Source organism: Chiloscyllium plagiosum, chromosome 20, assembly GCF_004010195.1.
Source record: "Chiloscyllium plagiosum isolate BGI_BamShark_2017 chromosome 20, ASM401019v2, whole genome shotgun sequence".
NCBI classification, from domain to species: Eukaryota; Metazoa; Chordata; class Chondrichthyes; order Orectolobiformes; family Hemiscylliidae; genus Chiloscyllium; species Chiloscyllium plagiosum.
In genome coordinates this window covers 60,103,464-60,118,508 of record NC_057729.1, presented here as the reverse complement: position 1 = coordinate 60,118,508, position 15,045 = coordinate 60,103,464, and the positions used below count along the sequence as shown (strand labels likewise).

Below are 15,045 nucleotides of genomic sequence, written 5' to 3'. Positions count from 1 at the left end.
TTCCACTTCAATAACATAGGTACTGAGATTCTCTTTGGAAATTTTTTATCATCTCAGCATCATTGAAATGTTCTTTCCATTTCCTGTTGGTGTAGTCAAAATTGCAGATCAAGCAGAAATAATGTAGATACACAGAGACTAACCTTGTACAGGTATAGTTAGCGTTTGACCGTTGGTAGCTGTTACAGTAGCTGTTGCCATGGTTACAACAGTTTGCCCAGGAGACAGGGTAATGTTTTCGTTGGTTATAGTTTGTGTCTGGATGATCCTTAGTCCAGGTGATTGGCTAACATTATTCTGAGCAATATTGACATGGGCATCCAACGCACTGTCATCACCAAAAAGTCTCCTTTTAGCACTCCCTGCAGAGGGCGAGGTGAATCGATCGTGAACAGATAGAGGTGATGCCGGAGGAGGAATATCTAGAAAGACATGAATTGGCATACAGTAAGCAACAAGAAGCATCAAACCAATTATGTCCTGCTACTTATGTCATAAGTAAGACATTTCTGTGTATAGCTGCTTGTAGTTTGTTATCCACTTTTTTTGAAAGTGTATTAAACTACGGATGTATTCACAAAAGGAAGGAGAAAGTGAGGACTGCAGATCAGATTTGACAGAGTGGTGTCCACCATACCTCCTGTAAAAACACCATTCCTTATTCCCAATTCCTTCGCCTCATCTGTTCCCAGGATGACCAATTCCACCTTAGAAAATCCCAGATGGACCAGACTGCAACTCCCCCTGCTCCTCCCATCTGGTTGACAATACCCTCTAGCACATGTGCTCCACTTCCCACACATCTGCTCTTGAACCCCACCCCTTCCAAGGGCAGAACCCCCCTGGTACTCACCTTCCACCCTCCACCATCTACAAACGGACCCCACCACCTGAAATATACTTCTGTTCCTACCCCTGTCAGCGTTCTGGAGAGACCATTCCCTCCGCGACTCCCTCATCAGACCCATGACCCCTACCAGCCCACGCCTTACATCCGGCACCTTCCCCTGCGACCACAGAAAGTGCAAAACCTGCACCCACCCTTCACGTTCATCCAAAACCCCAAAGGATCTTTCAACATCTGACAGAAATTCAACTGTACCTCCACCAATGTCATCTACTGTAGCAGTTGCACCTGATGTGGTCTCCTCTACATTGGGGAGACAGGACATGATCTTGCGGATCGTTTCACAGAACATCGTGGGCGGCACGGTGGCACAGTGGTTAGCACTGCTGCCTCGCAGCGCCTGAGACCCGGGTTCAATTCCCGACTCAGGCGACTGACTGTGTGGAGTTTGCACGTTCTCCCCGTGTCTGCGTGGGTTTCCTCCGGGTGCTCCGGTTTCCTCCCACACTCCAAAGATGTGCAAGTCAGGTGAATTGGCCATGCTAAATTGCCCGTAGTGTTAGGTAAAGGGGTAAATGTAGGGGTATGGGTGGGTTACGCTTCGGCGGGTCGGTGTGGACTTGTTGGGCCGAAGGGCCTGTTTCCACACTGTAAGTAATCTAATCTAATCTCTGGGACACCCACACATACCAACCCCACCATCCAGTGTCTGAACACTTCAACTCCTCTTCCCACTCCGCCAAGGACACGCAGCCCCTGGGCCTCATCCATCACCAAACCCTTGTGACACATGGAGGAAGAACACCTCATATTCTGCTGTGAGACCCTGCAACCACACAGGATCAATGTGGATTTCACCAGTTTCCTCATTTATCCCCACCCTCAACATTATTCCAGTCCCAAGGTACTGCCCTCTTGACCTGTCCATCACCTTTCCCATCTATCCAACAGGAGAGTCAATGGTTTGGGCATCAGCCCTTCGTCAGGCAGCCCACATTCCTGACGAAGGGCTTATGCCCGAAACATCGATTCTCCTGCTCTTCCGACGCTGCCTGATCTGCTGTGGTTTTCCAGCACCACACTCTCAACTCATACAAGGCTCACAAGGTTAGAATGCAGATATAGCAAACAATTAGGAAGGCGAATGGCATGTTGGCTTCTACTGCAAAAAACAAGAATGAAGCCTTATGACAAGAAAGGCTCTTGGTAAGACCACATCTTGAATACTGTACACAGTTTTGATCTCCATATTCGAGGAAGGATATACTTGCATAGCAGTCAGTGTATCAAAAGCTCATTGGCTGGCTCTTGGAATAGACGGGTTGTCTTACCATGACCGACCATTAAATGGGTTGTATACTGTCTGAGAATGAAAGGTGCTTCCACTGAAACATACAAGCTTCCAAAAAGACTCGACATAGTAGAGACATGGAAGCTGTGTCTGGGGAATGTAAAACATGGGGGATGAGCCTCAAGATAATGAATTATTCATTTAAGACCTACATAAGGAGAGTTGGGAGTCTTTGGAATTCTTTACCTTAAATATTTTAAAATATTTCATTATTAAATATATTTAAGGCTGAGAAAGCCAGAGGTTTGGTTTCTTGAGAAATGACGGACAGCAGAAGTGGAAAGTGGAGTTGAGACAGAGGACCAACCATGATAGCACTGAAAGGCATGGAAGACTCAAGGGATCACATGTCTTACACTTGCTTCTACTTCTGATGCATCTCTTGAAGCTCTTGCACTTAAAAGCAACAGTGAACTTTGAACTTGCTTATTTCATGGGTTTTGGGAATTGAACCAGCATACAGGAGATGTACATGTGAACTAGGTTGCTGTTAGGAGGCAGTCACAGTGATGCTCTCTTGAAACGGGTGATAAAATGTAAAGTTCATAACCTGAACCAAACTAAGGACATAGCAGGTAGAAATCCTTCAGTGATTAACTGCCTTAAATTGAAAAGGTTTGATTCAGTGTTTGTGGTTTGTGTAATTCCTTTTCAGCAGAAGTTACAACTTTCAATTGACAATAGCGACTGCACAATGTTTGCACTTCTAACAAGAATGCTTTTCATTTCTGAAATTTGAAGTTTGATCAGTAATTTAGAAGTAGATGCAAAGCTAAACACTGATGATATCTAATTTTGCTTTAGTGAATTAAATCACAAAATACACTTATTAAGCACACAAACATAGAAGACCAACAAAAGCTTGTGCTTAGACTCCACATTCAATATATAAAAACACTCCAAGCTATCTCAGAAGTGTAAGGAACTGGGGAGAAAGCAGGGAGTAGAGTATAGAGTTGAATGATTATTCGTGATCATTGTGAATGTCTCAAAGGACCAATTGTTCCTAATTTCTATATAAAATGGGAAAAAGGGGCAGTTAGGCAAAACAAAGTAGCAGGCACGAGCAAAAACTTTATTAGAGAGCTGGATTTCAAGAAATATCTTCAGAGACGAATGAAGTGAAGGGGCAGAGAAGTTTACAGAAGGAATTGGACAGCATGGGACCATGGTCCCTAATGTTGGGGTAAAGATGGAAGGAATATACAAGCACTGTCAAACTGAAATCTCAAGATAAGATTTCTGAAAGCATGGAGACAGAGAATAAGTTGAAGGAGGTGGTGATGATTGACAGGTAGAACAGAATATCATTGGCTTACATGTGGAATCGGACCCTACTTCTAGGAATAATGTTATCAAGGCACAGTGTACAGCTAAGGAAGAAAGGCAAGTTGAGGACAGATTCTTCAGGTTCTGGAGATGATTAATGAGAGTGATGTAGGGAATGTTGTCTATATGGACCTTACTAAAGCATTTGACTAGGTCCTTCATGATAGGCTGGTCTAGAAGATTAAGTCACATGAGATCAATGTTGATTAGTAAGGTGGGTACAAAATTAGCTTAGTCATAGAAGGCAGAAAGTAGTTCTGGAGAGGTGCTTTTCCAACTGGTCGTCTGTGGTCAGTAGTGTTTTGCAAGTACCTTTGCTTTTGTAATCTATATGTATATAGAAAGGACTTTTCAATCTGATTGTAAGTTTGCGAAAGAATGGAGGGGTTGTGGATAATGAGGAGGGTTGTCAAAGGATACAGCAGAACATAGATCAGTTGGAGACAGAAAGTGCAGATGGAATTTAATTCAGACAAATGTGAGGTGTTATATTTTAAGGGATCAAAGTAAAAGGAAATTATACAGTAAATGACACGACCATTAGGAGCACTGATATTGAGGCGATCTTGTGGTGCAAGTCCACAGTGCCCTGAAAACGGCAACACAAGTGGATAATGCGGTAAATGAGGTGCATGGCATGTTTGCCTTCACTAGTCAGGGCACTGAATATAAAAGTTAGCAAGTCATGTTGAAACTGAATAAAACTTCAGTCAGGTCACATCTGGAGTATTGTGTGCAGTTCTTGTCACTAAACTATAAAGAGGATGTAGAGGCTTTTGAGAAGATGTAGAAAAGGTTTACCAGAATGTGCCTGGATTGAAGTGTATTAGATATAAGTAGAGACTGGATAAATTTGAATTGTTGTCACTAACTTGTCAGAGGCTTAGGGATTGATTTAATAAAAGTGCATAAAATTATTAGACCAATGGATAGGGTGGATAGTCGGAGTCTTTTTCCCAGGGTGGAAATGTCATACACTAGGAGCCATTGATTTAAGGTGAGATGGGGAATGTTTAAAGGAGATATGTGAGGCAAGTTTTTATACAGAAGGTACTACATGCCTTTAAACTGCTGCCAGGGAAAGTGGTAGAAACAAATACAGTTACAACATTTAAGAGACATTTAGACAGTCACATCAACAGGCAGAGAATAAAAGAATATGGACCATGTGCAGACAGATGGAGTTACTGTAGAATGGCATCATGGTCAGCACAGGCATCACGGTGGTCTTAAGGGACCATTCCTATCCTGTATTGGTCTATGTTGAGGAACAAAGCCAATAGTAGCATAATTTATGGCCACGATCTAATGGGTTAAAGTGAAGACACTGCTGAACAGAAATAGTCAAACATCTCAAGAAAGAGAAGAAAAGGTTTTGCAAATAATGAGAGAAATGAGTATGGAAATGACAAGTGACAAACACATTCGATCCCTGAAATAAAAACCTAAATTGCTGGTAAAACTCATGAGCTGGAAATGTGTTGCTGGAAAAGCGCAGCAGGTCAGGCAGCATCCAGGGAACAGGAGAATCGACGTTTCGGGCATAAGCCCTTCTTCAGGAATGCCCGAAGGGCTTATGCCCGAAACGTCGATTCTCCTGTTCCCTGGATGCTGCCTGACCTGCTGCGCTTTTCCAGCAACACATTTCCAGCTCTGATCTCCAACATCTGCAGACCTCACTTTCTCCGGTAAAACTCATGAGGTCTGGCAACATCTTTGGGGAGAAAGCAGAGTTAATATTTCAACCCTAGTGACTCTTCATCAGAACCTGGAATGTTTACTGGTTTGAATGGATAGTTTGAATGTGTCTTCAATCGAGCAAGAGTTAATAATAGCAGCTTTGAAAGGAGAGGAAACAGTGCGTGAGCAGAGAACCTACCTCGTTTGTTAAAGGTCCCAGCAATGTCTGTCCGAACTTCCTTTACTCGAGGGTGTACTATAGGAGACAATGGCATCATTGGCAGGTGGGTGGGACCTCCATTACCAGTTTCAAAATTGGAAGGAAAAGTCACCTGAAAGCACAATTAGTTTTAGGGCTGCTTCTGAAAATAATTAATTTTCATGCTGTGTTAAAATTCAAACATACATGAACATTTCATGGATAAAGAAGCACTCAATTCAATAGAGTACACAAACAATAGGAAAATACTGACAATCAGGACCTGTGCAATATAATAATTAAAGGTACAACTTGTAGTAACTGAGTTGGGACGAGCTTCAGGTGATGTTGGACAACTCTAATCAACCTGAGACTAGTAGAGTTGGGAAAAGAAGGGAGTTAAACAGTCAGGGACAAAGCAGAGACCAAGATAGGACTGATAAATTAAACTGCATTTATTTCAATGCAAGAGGCCTAACATGGAAGGCAGATGAACTCAGGGCATAGTTAGGAACATGGGACTGGGATATCATAGCAATTACAGAGATGTGGCTTAGGGACGGACAAGACGAGCAGCTTAATGTTCCAGGATACAAATGCTATATGAAGGATAGAAAGGGGGTTTGGGGGAAGGGTTAATACTACTGCTGTACTTAGGGAGGATATTCCTGGATATATATCCAGGGATGTTATTTGGGTGAAACTGAGAAATAAGATGGGGATGATCACCTTATTGGGGTTGTATTATAGACTCCCTAATAGTCAGAGGGAAATTGAAAAACATACTTCAAAGATTTCAGTTATCTGTAAGAAGTATAGAGTGGTTATGGTAGGGGAGTTTAACTTTCCAAACACTATGGCAGTCCTTGTCTACATTAAGGATTTAGATGGAGAGGAATTTGTTAAGTGTGTAGAAAAAAACAATTCGGATTCAGTATGTGGATGTACCTACTAGAGGAGGTGTAAAACTTGACCTACTCTTGGGAAATAAGGCAGGGCAGGTGACTGAGGTGTCAGTGGGGAAACATTTTGGGGCCAGCAACCATTATTCTATTTGTTTTAAAATAGTGATGAAAAAGGATAGGTTGGATCTAAAAGTTCAAGTTCTAAACTGGGGGAAGGCTAATTTTGACGGTATTAGATAAGAACTTTCAAAAACTGATTGAAGGCAGACGTTCACAGGTAAAGGGATGGTTGGCAAATCAGAAGCCTTCAAAAATGACATAACAAGAATCCAGGGACAGTATATTCCTGTCAGGATGAAAGGAAAGGCTGGTAGGTATAAGGAACGCTGGATGACTAGAGAGATTGAGAGTTTGGTTAAGAAAAGGAAGGAAGTATAAAGACAGTAGGAGCATACTTAGGAGGGAAATCAGGAGGGCAAAAAGGGTACATGAGAGCGCTTTGGCAAACAGTGTTAAGGAGAATCCAAAGGGATTTTACAAATATGTTAAGGACAAAAGGGTAACTAGGGAGTGAATAGTGCCCCTCAAAGATCAGCAAGGTGGCCTATGTGTGGAGCTGCAGGAGATGGGGGATGATACTAAATGAGTATTTTACATCAGTTTTTACTGTCAAGTACATGGAAGATATAGCATGTGAGAAAATAGATGGCGACATCTTGAAAAATATCCATTTTACAGAGGACAAGGTGCTGGATGTCTTGAAACATGTAAAAGTGGATAAATCCCCAGGACTTGATCAGGTGTGCCCCAGAACTCTGTAGGAAACTAGGGAAGTGACGCTGGGCCCCTTGTTGAGATATTTGGATCATTTAAAGTCACAGGTGAGGTGCCAGAAGACTGGAAGTTGGCTAACGTGGTGCCACTATTTAAGAAAAATAGTCAGGAAAAGCCAGGGAACTATAGACCGGTGAGTCTGACGTCGGTGATGGGCAATTTGATGGAGGGAATTCTGAGGGACAGGATTTACATGTATTTGAAAAGGCAAGGATTGATTTGGGATAGTCAGAATGACTTTGTGTGTGGGAAATCATGTCTCACGAACTTGATAGTGCAGTGGATCTCAAAGTTACCTCAGAGTACAACGGGATGTTGATCAGATGGGCCAATGAACTGAGAAGTGGCAGATGGAGTTAAAAATTTTGATAAATGTGTGAGGTGCTGCATTTTGGAAAAGGAAATCAGAACTTAATGGTATGGTTCTGGGGAGTTGCTCAACAAAGAGACCTTGGAGTGCAGGTTCATAGCTCCTTGAAAGCGAAGTTGTCGGAGATAGGCGGTGAAGGTGGTATTTGGTATGCTTTCCTTTATTGGTCAGAGCATTGAACATAGGAGTTGGGAGGTCATGTTGCCAATGTTCTATACAGCTGCAATGCCACTTTTGGAATATTGGTGCAATTCTGGTCTCTTTCATATCGGAAAGATGTTGTGAAACTTGAAACAGTTCAGAAAAGATTTACAAGGATCTTGCCAGGGTAGGAGAATTTGAGCTACAGGGACAGGTTGAATAGGCTAGGGCTATTTTCCCTGGAGCGTCTAAGGCTGAGGGTGACCTCATAGAGGTTTATAAAATCATGAGGGGCATGGATAGGATAAATGGATAAAGTCTTTTCCCTGGGGTGGGGAGTCCAGAAGTAGAGGGCATAGATTTAGGGTGAGAGGGGAAAGATAAAAGGAACCCAAGGGGTAACTTTTTCACGCAGAGGGTGGTACATGTCTGGAATTAGCTGCCAGAGGAATTGGTGGAGGCTGGTACAATAACAGTTAAAAGGCATCTGGATGGGTACATGAATAGAAAGGGTTTAGAGGGATATGGGCCAAGTGCTGGCAAATAGGACTGGATTAGGTTGGGACATCTGGTCAGCATGGACGAGTTGGATCAAAGGGTCTGTTTCCATGCTCTACATCTCTATGACTCTATAATCATTCCATTTTGACGGACAAGTCTACATCCACTCAATGCCAGTTCACTTAACTTATTTGAACCCTTTGTAGACTCATAGCGTCTTCCTCACAGCGTTTGAGCAGATCAGGGACTGTTACGAATGGTCAGGTGTAAAACAGTTCAGCACCAAGATGGACATATTTTTACCCAACCAATGATGGCTTAAAGTAGCACTTGTAACTACCTGATAACGTCATAACCAAGACAGAAGTTAGACACCTTATTTAATAGGCCATGTCATCAAATCATAAAAGAATGGAGAAAAAAGGTGCAGCACATTGGTTAGCACTGGCACCTCACAGCACCAGGGACCCAAGTTCGATTCCATTCTCAGGTGACTGTGTGGAGCTGGCACATTTCCTCCAGTTTCCTCCTAGAGTCCAAAAATGTGCAAGTTAGGTGGACTGGCCATGCTAAATTGTTCATAGTGTTCAGGGATGTGTAGGTTAGATGCGTTAGCCATGGGAAATGGATGGTACAGGGATAGGGTAGAGGGATGGATCTGAATGGGTTGCTCTTCAGAGGGTTGGTGTGGACTCATTGGACCAAATGACCAGTTTCCACACTGTAGAGATTCTATGGAAGAACAGGACAAATTATTGATAAAAAAGGAGTGCCACAGATGAAGAGGGCATGGCTGAACTATTTAACAAATATTTTGAATTATTAAAGAAATATATTTTTCTAACAAGGAAGACAATATGAACCAGACCATGATGACAGAGGAGGAAATTCAGTCATTAGAAGTGTTCAAAATTGTAAAGGTTACTGTATTGGATGAGTATTTATATTTCAAGTTGAAAAGGCACTGGATAGTATCCAAGGACACGGTGGCAATTGAATGAAAATTGTAGAGGCACTTGCAATGACTTTCTTAAACTCTGGGTTAATGCTAGATGACTGGAGAATTGCAAATATTAGACCTCTTTTCAACAAGGGTTTAAATGATAAGCCAACCAATTCCAGAAGAGGCCTCACCAACATCCTGTATAACCTCAATGTGATGCCCAAACTCCTGAACTCAAAAGGTCTGAGCAATGAAGACAAGTGTGTTGAATACGTTCTCAACCACCCTGGAAAAAGTGAGGACTGCAGATGCTGGAGACTAGAGTTGTAAAGTGTGGTGCTGGAAAAGCGCAGCAAGCCAGGAAGCATCTGAGGAGCAGGAGAATCGACGTTTCGGGCATAAGCCCTTCTTCAGGCTTATGCCCGAAACGTCGATTCTCCTGCTCCTCGGATGCTGCCTGGCCTACTGTGCTTTCTCAACCACCCTATCTACTTGTGATGCAAATTTCAAACAGTTAAGTCTTGCCTTTACTTATTTTACCCAAATGTAATACCTTGCATTTGTCTAAATTAAACTCCATCTTCCATTCCAGAGCCCATTGATCCAATTGATCAACATCTTTTTATAATCTTAGATAAACTTCTTTACTGCCCACTCTAATTCTGGTGTCATCTGCAAACTTACTAACCATGCCTCCTATATTCTCATCCAAATTGTTTATATTAGTGACAAACAAAAGTGGACCCTGTGGAACACCACTGGTCATAGGCCGCCAGTCCAAAAAACACCACCACACTGTCTCCTATCGTCAAGTCAATTTTGTATCCAATTGGAAAGCTCACCTTGAATCCCATATGATCTAACTTTACTAACTAATCTACCACGTGGAACCTTGTTGAAGGCTTTACTAAAGTCCATGTAAATAACATCTATTGTTCTGCCCTCAATTATTTTGAATACTTCCTCAAAAAGCTCATCAAGTTTGTGAGACATGGTTTCCCTCGCACAAAGCCATGCTGACTATTCCTAATCAGTCTTTGCCTCGCCGAATGCATGTAAGTCCTACCTTTCAGAATTAGTTCCAACACTTACTGACCACCGATTTCAGGTTCACAAAAATATAGTTCCCAGGGTTCTCCTTACAGACTTTCTTAAATAAAGGAACAACATTAGCTACTCTTCCATTTTCCGGCACCTCACCCGTGGTTACAGATGATGCAAATATTTCTGCTAGGGGCCCTGCAAGGAGAGAAACAACCAGTGGTAATGGCAATTGACTCAAGGGTTCACTGGAAATGTGGAATGGATCTATGGAAACAGTTGAGCCTCCACAGTTCTCTGAAGCAGTGTTCCAAAGATTCACCACCCTTGAAGAAATTCCATCTCATCTCAGTCTTACATTGCCGTATACTGAGAATGTGTCTCTGATTCTGGACATCCCCCTCAACATGCATACGTGCGTGAGCTGGAGAAGTCACCTTCCTGCAGATACCCTACCAATCCCTGAAAGTATTCAATGTTTTTGAATGAGGTCATCTCTCATTCTTCTAGACTTCAGACAATAAAGGTTCAGTCTACTTAACCTTTCCTTATAGGGACAAACCCTCCATCCCACAAATTAGTTTTGATTTGGAGGTACTGGTGTTGGACTGGGGTGTACAAAGTTAAAAATCTCACAACACCAGGTTATAGTCCAACAGTTATTTGGAGCACTAGCTTTCAGAATGCTGCTCCTTCATAAGGTGGTTGCGGAGTATAAGATTGTAAGACTTATTTATAACAAAATTTCTTGCAAAAGTTTACAGTGTGATGCAACAGAAATTAAATGTTGAAAAAGACCTGGATTGTTTGTTAAGGTCTCTCATCTTTTAGAATGACCATGTTGGTTTCAGTTCTTTCATATGTAAATCCCAGAACTTTTTTTAAAGTAACATTCTTAAGTGAACTTTAACAACAGGTGCCATGTCAGCTCAGATAATGCATTGAAGGTGTGAGGCTGTATGTGCCCCAATGTTCAGGCTGATTCTATTTCTAAACAAGGGGTTTACAGAATTTTACATGGATTCATGCAGTTTTTGAGCAAAACAAATTAGTTTGTGGAACATATGTTGCAATCCCTCCATGGCAAGTACATCTATTCTTCAGTAACGATACCAAAACTGTGCGCAGTATACCAAGTGCGTCTCAGCAAGGCTCTATATTTCTGCAGTATGACATTTTTACTCATATAGTCAAATCCTCTTGTAATAAAAGCCAAGACACCATCTGCCTTCTTTAATTGCTTGCTTTCTCGTGAAAACGTATGTCCATGCTCCTTGAAATTTAATACTTCTAGCCTTATGACATTTCTTCCTACCAAAGTAGATAACCTCATGTATATCCAAATTCCTTCCCATCTATGAAGTTGTTGTCCTCTGTCCACTCATTTATCCTCTGCTAATTCCCACGAAGCATCTTTGCAACCACCTCACAACTTCCACTTAATTTTGTGACATCTGCACACTTGGGAATATTAATCTCTACACTTGAATCATTGATATAAATGTGAATGATTGGAGCCCAAGCACTGATCTTGGCGGTATCTCACCAGTCATCACCTGCCATTCTGAAAACGACATTTATTTGTGCTCTCCATTTCACGTCAGCTAACCAGTTCTCAATTCATGCCTATATATTCTGCCATCCCGGTTTACCAATTATATGAATATTTTATTGAAAGCTTTTAAAAAAATTAAATAAACCACATCCACCGGTCTCCCCTTATCTGCTAATTACATCCTCAAAAAAAGCTGCAAAAGGTTTCTTTTGAACCTCTTCCATATATTCATGGTGACTCACGTAACATGTGCCTCAGGTCCTGTTGCCTCTGAATCAACTAAAAGATGATGAAAAATGATCAACCTTTATCAGACCAGAAAGAAGCCTTTTCTAAGTTTTAACTCTTACTGAAGTGGAAACATTTATGGAGTATAATGGCCAAATTAATAAGCCATACAGATATGCAAATCAGCTGATCATCTGCCCCAACACACCCCATTCAGCTCCAGAAAGTTAACATCAAACTTTGGTCTCACGTCTCAAGAAGAAAATAACTTAAGAAATAAATATTAGTGAAATGAATGTATCGAATATCTGCACCCACCTCTTCACATGTTGGAACCTTACTGTCTGTTCCAAACAAAGCTTTCCAAAGAGCTGAGTCATGGCTCCAAGCTCGACTCTCTAAAATTTGCTCTTCAATATTGTTGAGATGCTTCACCATGTCACGAGAAAGACCGTCCTCTGCCCGAATCAGCACTTCTATCACCTGAAAGAATGTTGTTCCATAATGGGTGTCACTGACCTTAGCACTTTTCGGATTAACTATTCATTCTAGGTATCACTTTTCATTATGCTGCACCATCAAGATATAATGGATAGAACATTCTATCAAACTTAATGAACTGTTTAATCTTATATCGCTGATTTGACTTTGAATTTAATGAATACCTCCACATATGTTACGGCTTGTTATTGCAATTCTGATTGCTTTTAACATAAGAAATAAAAGCAGGCTTTGCAGGACCTCAAGCCTTCACTGCCATTTAATATCATGGATCAACATCTACCTTGATTCCAATTTACTCCACACCGTTCCAGTAATGCTATTGTTCAAAAACCTATAGATTTCAATCTTGAACATTATGAATAACTAAACATCCTCTTCTCTGGGATTGTTGCTAGCAAACGTACATCTCTGAAAAATGATATAAATGCCACAAATCAAATCGGTTGTGGATGGGGTTATTTCTATGAGTATACGTTTGTTGACGGCTGAAGAAATTAATATGTGAGCGACAGACTCTGTAAAAAGTACCACATATAATGTGGCTAACCAAATGTCATTGTAGTTTGCTGATTTTGGTGCTGGCACTTGTTTACCAAGCCATTGTAATCAATAGTTGTCAGTGTGGCACATTCCAGCCCACAAGATGCTGTTGTCTTTTTCTTCTGTTGTTAGCTAGCGCTACCTAGGTGTGAGAGCCAATGTTTCAGGCCTGATGGCAAAGGACCCTTGAATCAGGGCTTCAGATGCCCTATTAATCTTCTGGCTCCACCACCCTCATTACATGTGGCTTAAGAGGGCACCACTGCATTCATGATTTTGTCTTTTGGATCCCCACAATGCATTGCAAACAGAAAAGACGAAGGATGCAAAGCTTCCTTTCTTAATAGCTCTAAATTGTCAATGTTTAACAGCTACATGATGAGATGCCAAAGATAAAGACTCAAGTTAGCAATTTTGTCCCAAAAGTCAGCTTAATATTATTTCGAGCACATTTTGAGAGTCAAAGGTGTAGCTGTGTTTTCCCAGTGTATGCATCAAAATCTCTATCAAAAGACTAGTATGTCACTGTGAATCCAAGTTGGAGAATTTGCTAACTACTTCCAGCGAAGTATTATTTAAGATCAAGGGTGGAGAAGCAAAGCCCTACCCTTAATTATAGATTTCATGGTGCTTACCATAAGGGAGACACAAATATAGTGGAGTTTCATTTCCAGTTTGGAAGATTTCTCTGATCAGTATGCTGTATTTTTATCTTTGCTTTCAGTCTTCATAAATTGTATACTTGTAGGTAAACTACCTTCCCTGAAGATAATGGAAGGAGCTTGAAGAGGAATATGCCAAAATGCAAGCTCAGACATTACACTGTTTCACTCAATTCCTCTCTTGGAAGAAGTTGCAAACAAGTTTACTTTCATGAATGGAGCAGACAGAGAAGCTTTGATGGCAGTTATTTTTTCAATACATTGTATAGTTTTGCCTTGCTGACAATGGCAAATGCTTTGGTGAGATCTGCAAAAGTGAAGATGTATCCTACACTTCTCTTGTACCTGGTAAATGGAAAAGATCAAGTCCACTGCTGACCTTTCAGCACAAGAAACTGCATTATGCCAATACATATACTTGATCTGCAAGTAGTTGAAGTCTTAGCAAGTGAAGTCTCAGTCGAGTGAATGCCTAATCTAGTGTTGCGAAGGAACATGATATACAGGGAGCAGCATATTTTCTAGGGTACAATATTTATATCTGAGATAACTAAAGGCTCCTAATCAAGATTGCACATTATTCCCCGATACAAAGCATGGACCAGAATACACAACCAAATTTAACTCCAGGTGCACCAGGTGATTAGGTACTGGATTCTGGATCAATGGTGCTGGAAGAGCACAGCAGTTCAGGCAGCATCGAGGAGCTGCAGCAAAATCTACGTTTCGGGCAAAAGCCCTTCATCAGGAATAAAGGCAGAGAGCCTGAAGCATGGAGAGATAAGCTCCCCATAGACCCCACTGTTACTATCCCCACCCCCCAGAACCCCGATGGGAGCACTACCCCTACTCATGCCTCCACCCCCATTCCCCCCACCATCACACCCACTCCAGGTACTGGCTCCGACCCCACTCCCACACCAGATCCCAGCTCCGCCGAGTTTTCACCATCCCCCTGGACCTCCCACTCACTGAGGGCGAACGATCAGTCCTCAGCAAAGGACTCACATTCATCCCCCACCGTCCACGCATCAATGAATTTAATACACGCCGTGACATCGAACACTTCTTCCGTCGCCTCCGCCTCCGAGCTTACTTTCACAATCAGGACCCCCGCCCACCTTCCGAGGACCCCTTCGCCCACCTCCAACACACTCCATCCACCTAGACACCCCACGCTGGCATATTACCTGCCCTCGACCTCTTCATTTCCAACTGCCGCCGGGACATTAACCGCCTCAACCTGTCGACCCCCCTCCCCCACTCCAACCTCTCACCCTCACAACGCGCAGCCCTCCAATCCCTCTGCTCCAATCCTGACCTCACCATCAAGCCAGCGCACAAAGGGGGCGCAGTGGTAGTCTGGCACACTGACCTCTACATCGCTGAAGCCAAACACCAACTCGAGGACACCT

General features: G+C 42.2%; 1 protein-coding gene across 1 annotated transcript in view; it reads right to left on the bottom strand.

Moving 5' to 3' along the window:
* Positions 1 to 15,045, bottom strand: part of rbl1 (retinoblastoma-like 1 (p107)) — a 62,702-nt gene that overhangs the window by 8,029 nt on the left and 39,628 nt on the right. The window contains exons 13-15 of the mRNA XM_043709996.1: positions 12,243 to 12,407; positions 5,407 to 5,539; positions 144 to 422 (exon numbers count right to left, since the gene is read on the bottom strand). Of these exons, the coding sequence (XP_043565931.1) occupies positions 144 to 422; positions 5,407 to 5,539; positions 12,243 to 12,407 (577 nt within the window). The remainder of the gene's footprint in view (positions 1 to 143; positions 423 to 5,406; positions 5,540 to 12,242; positions 12,408 to 15,045) is intronic.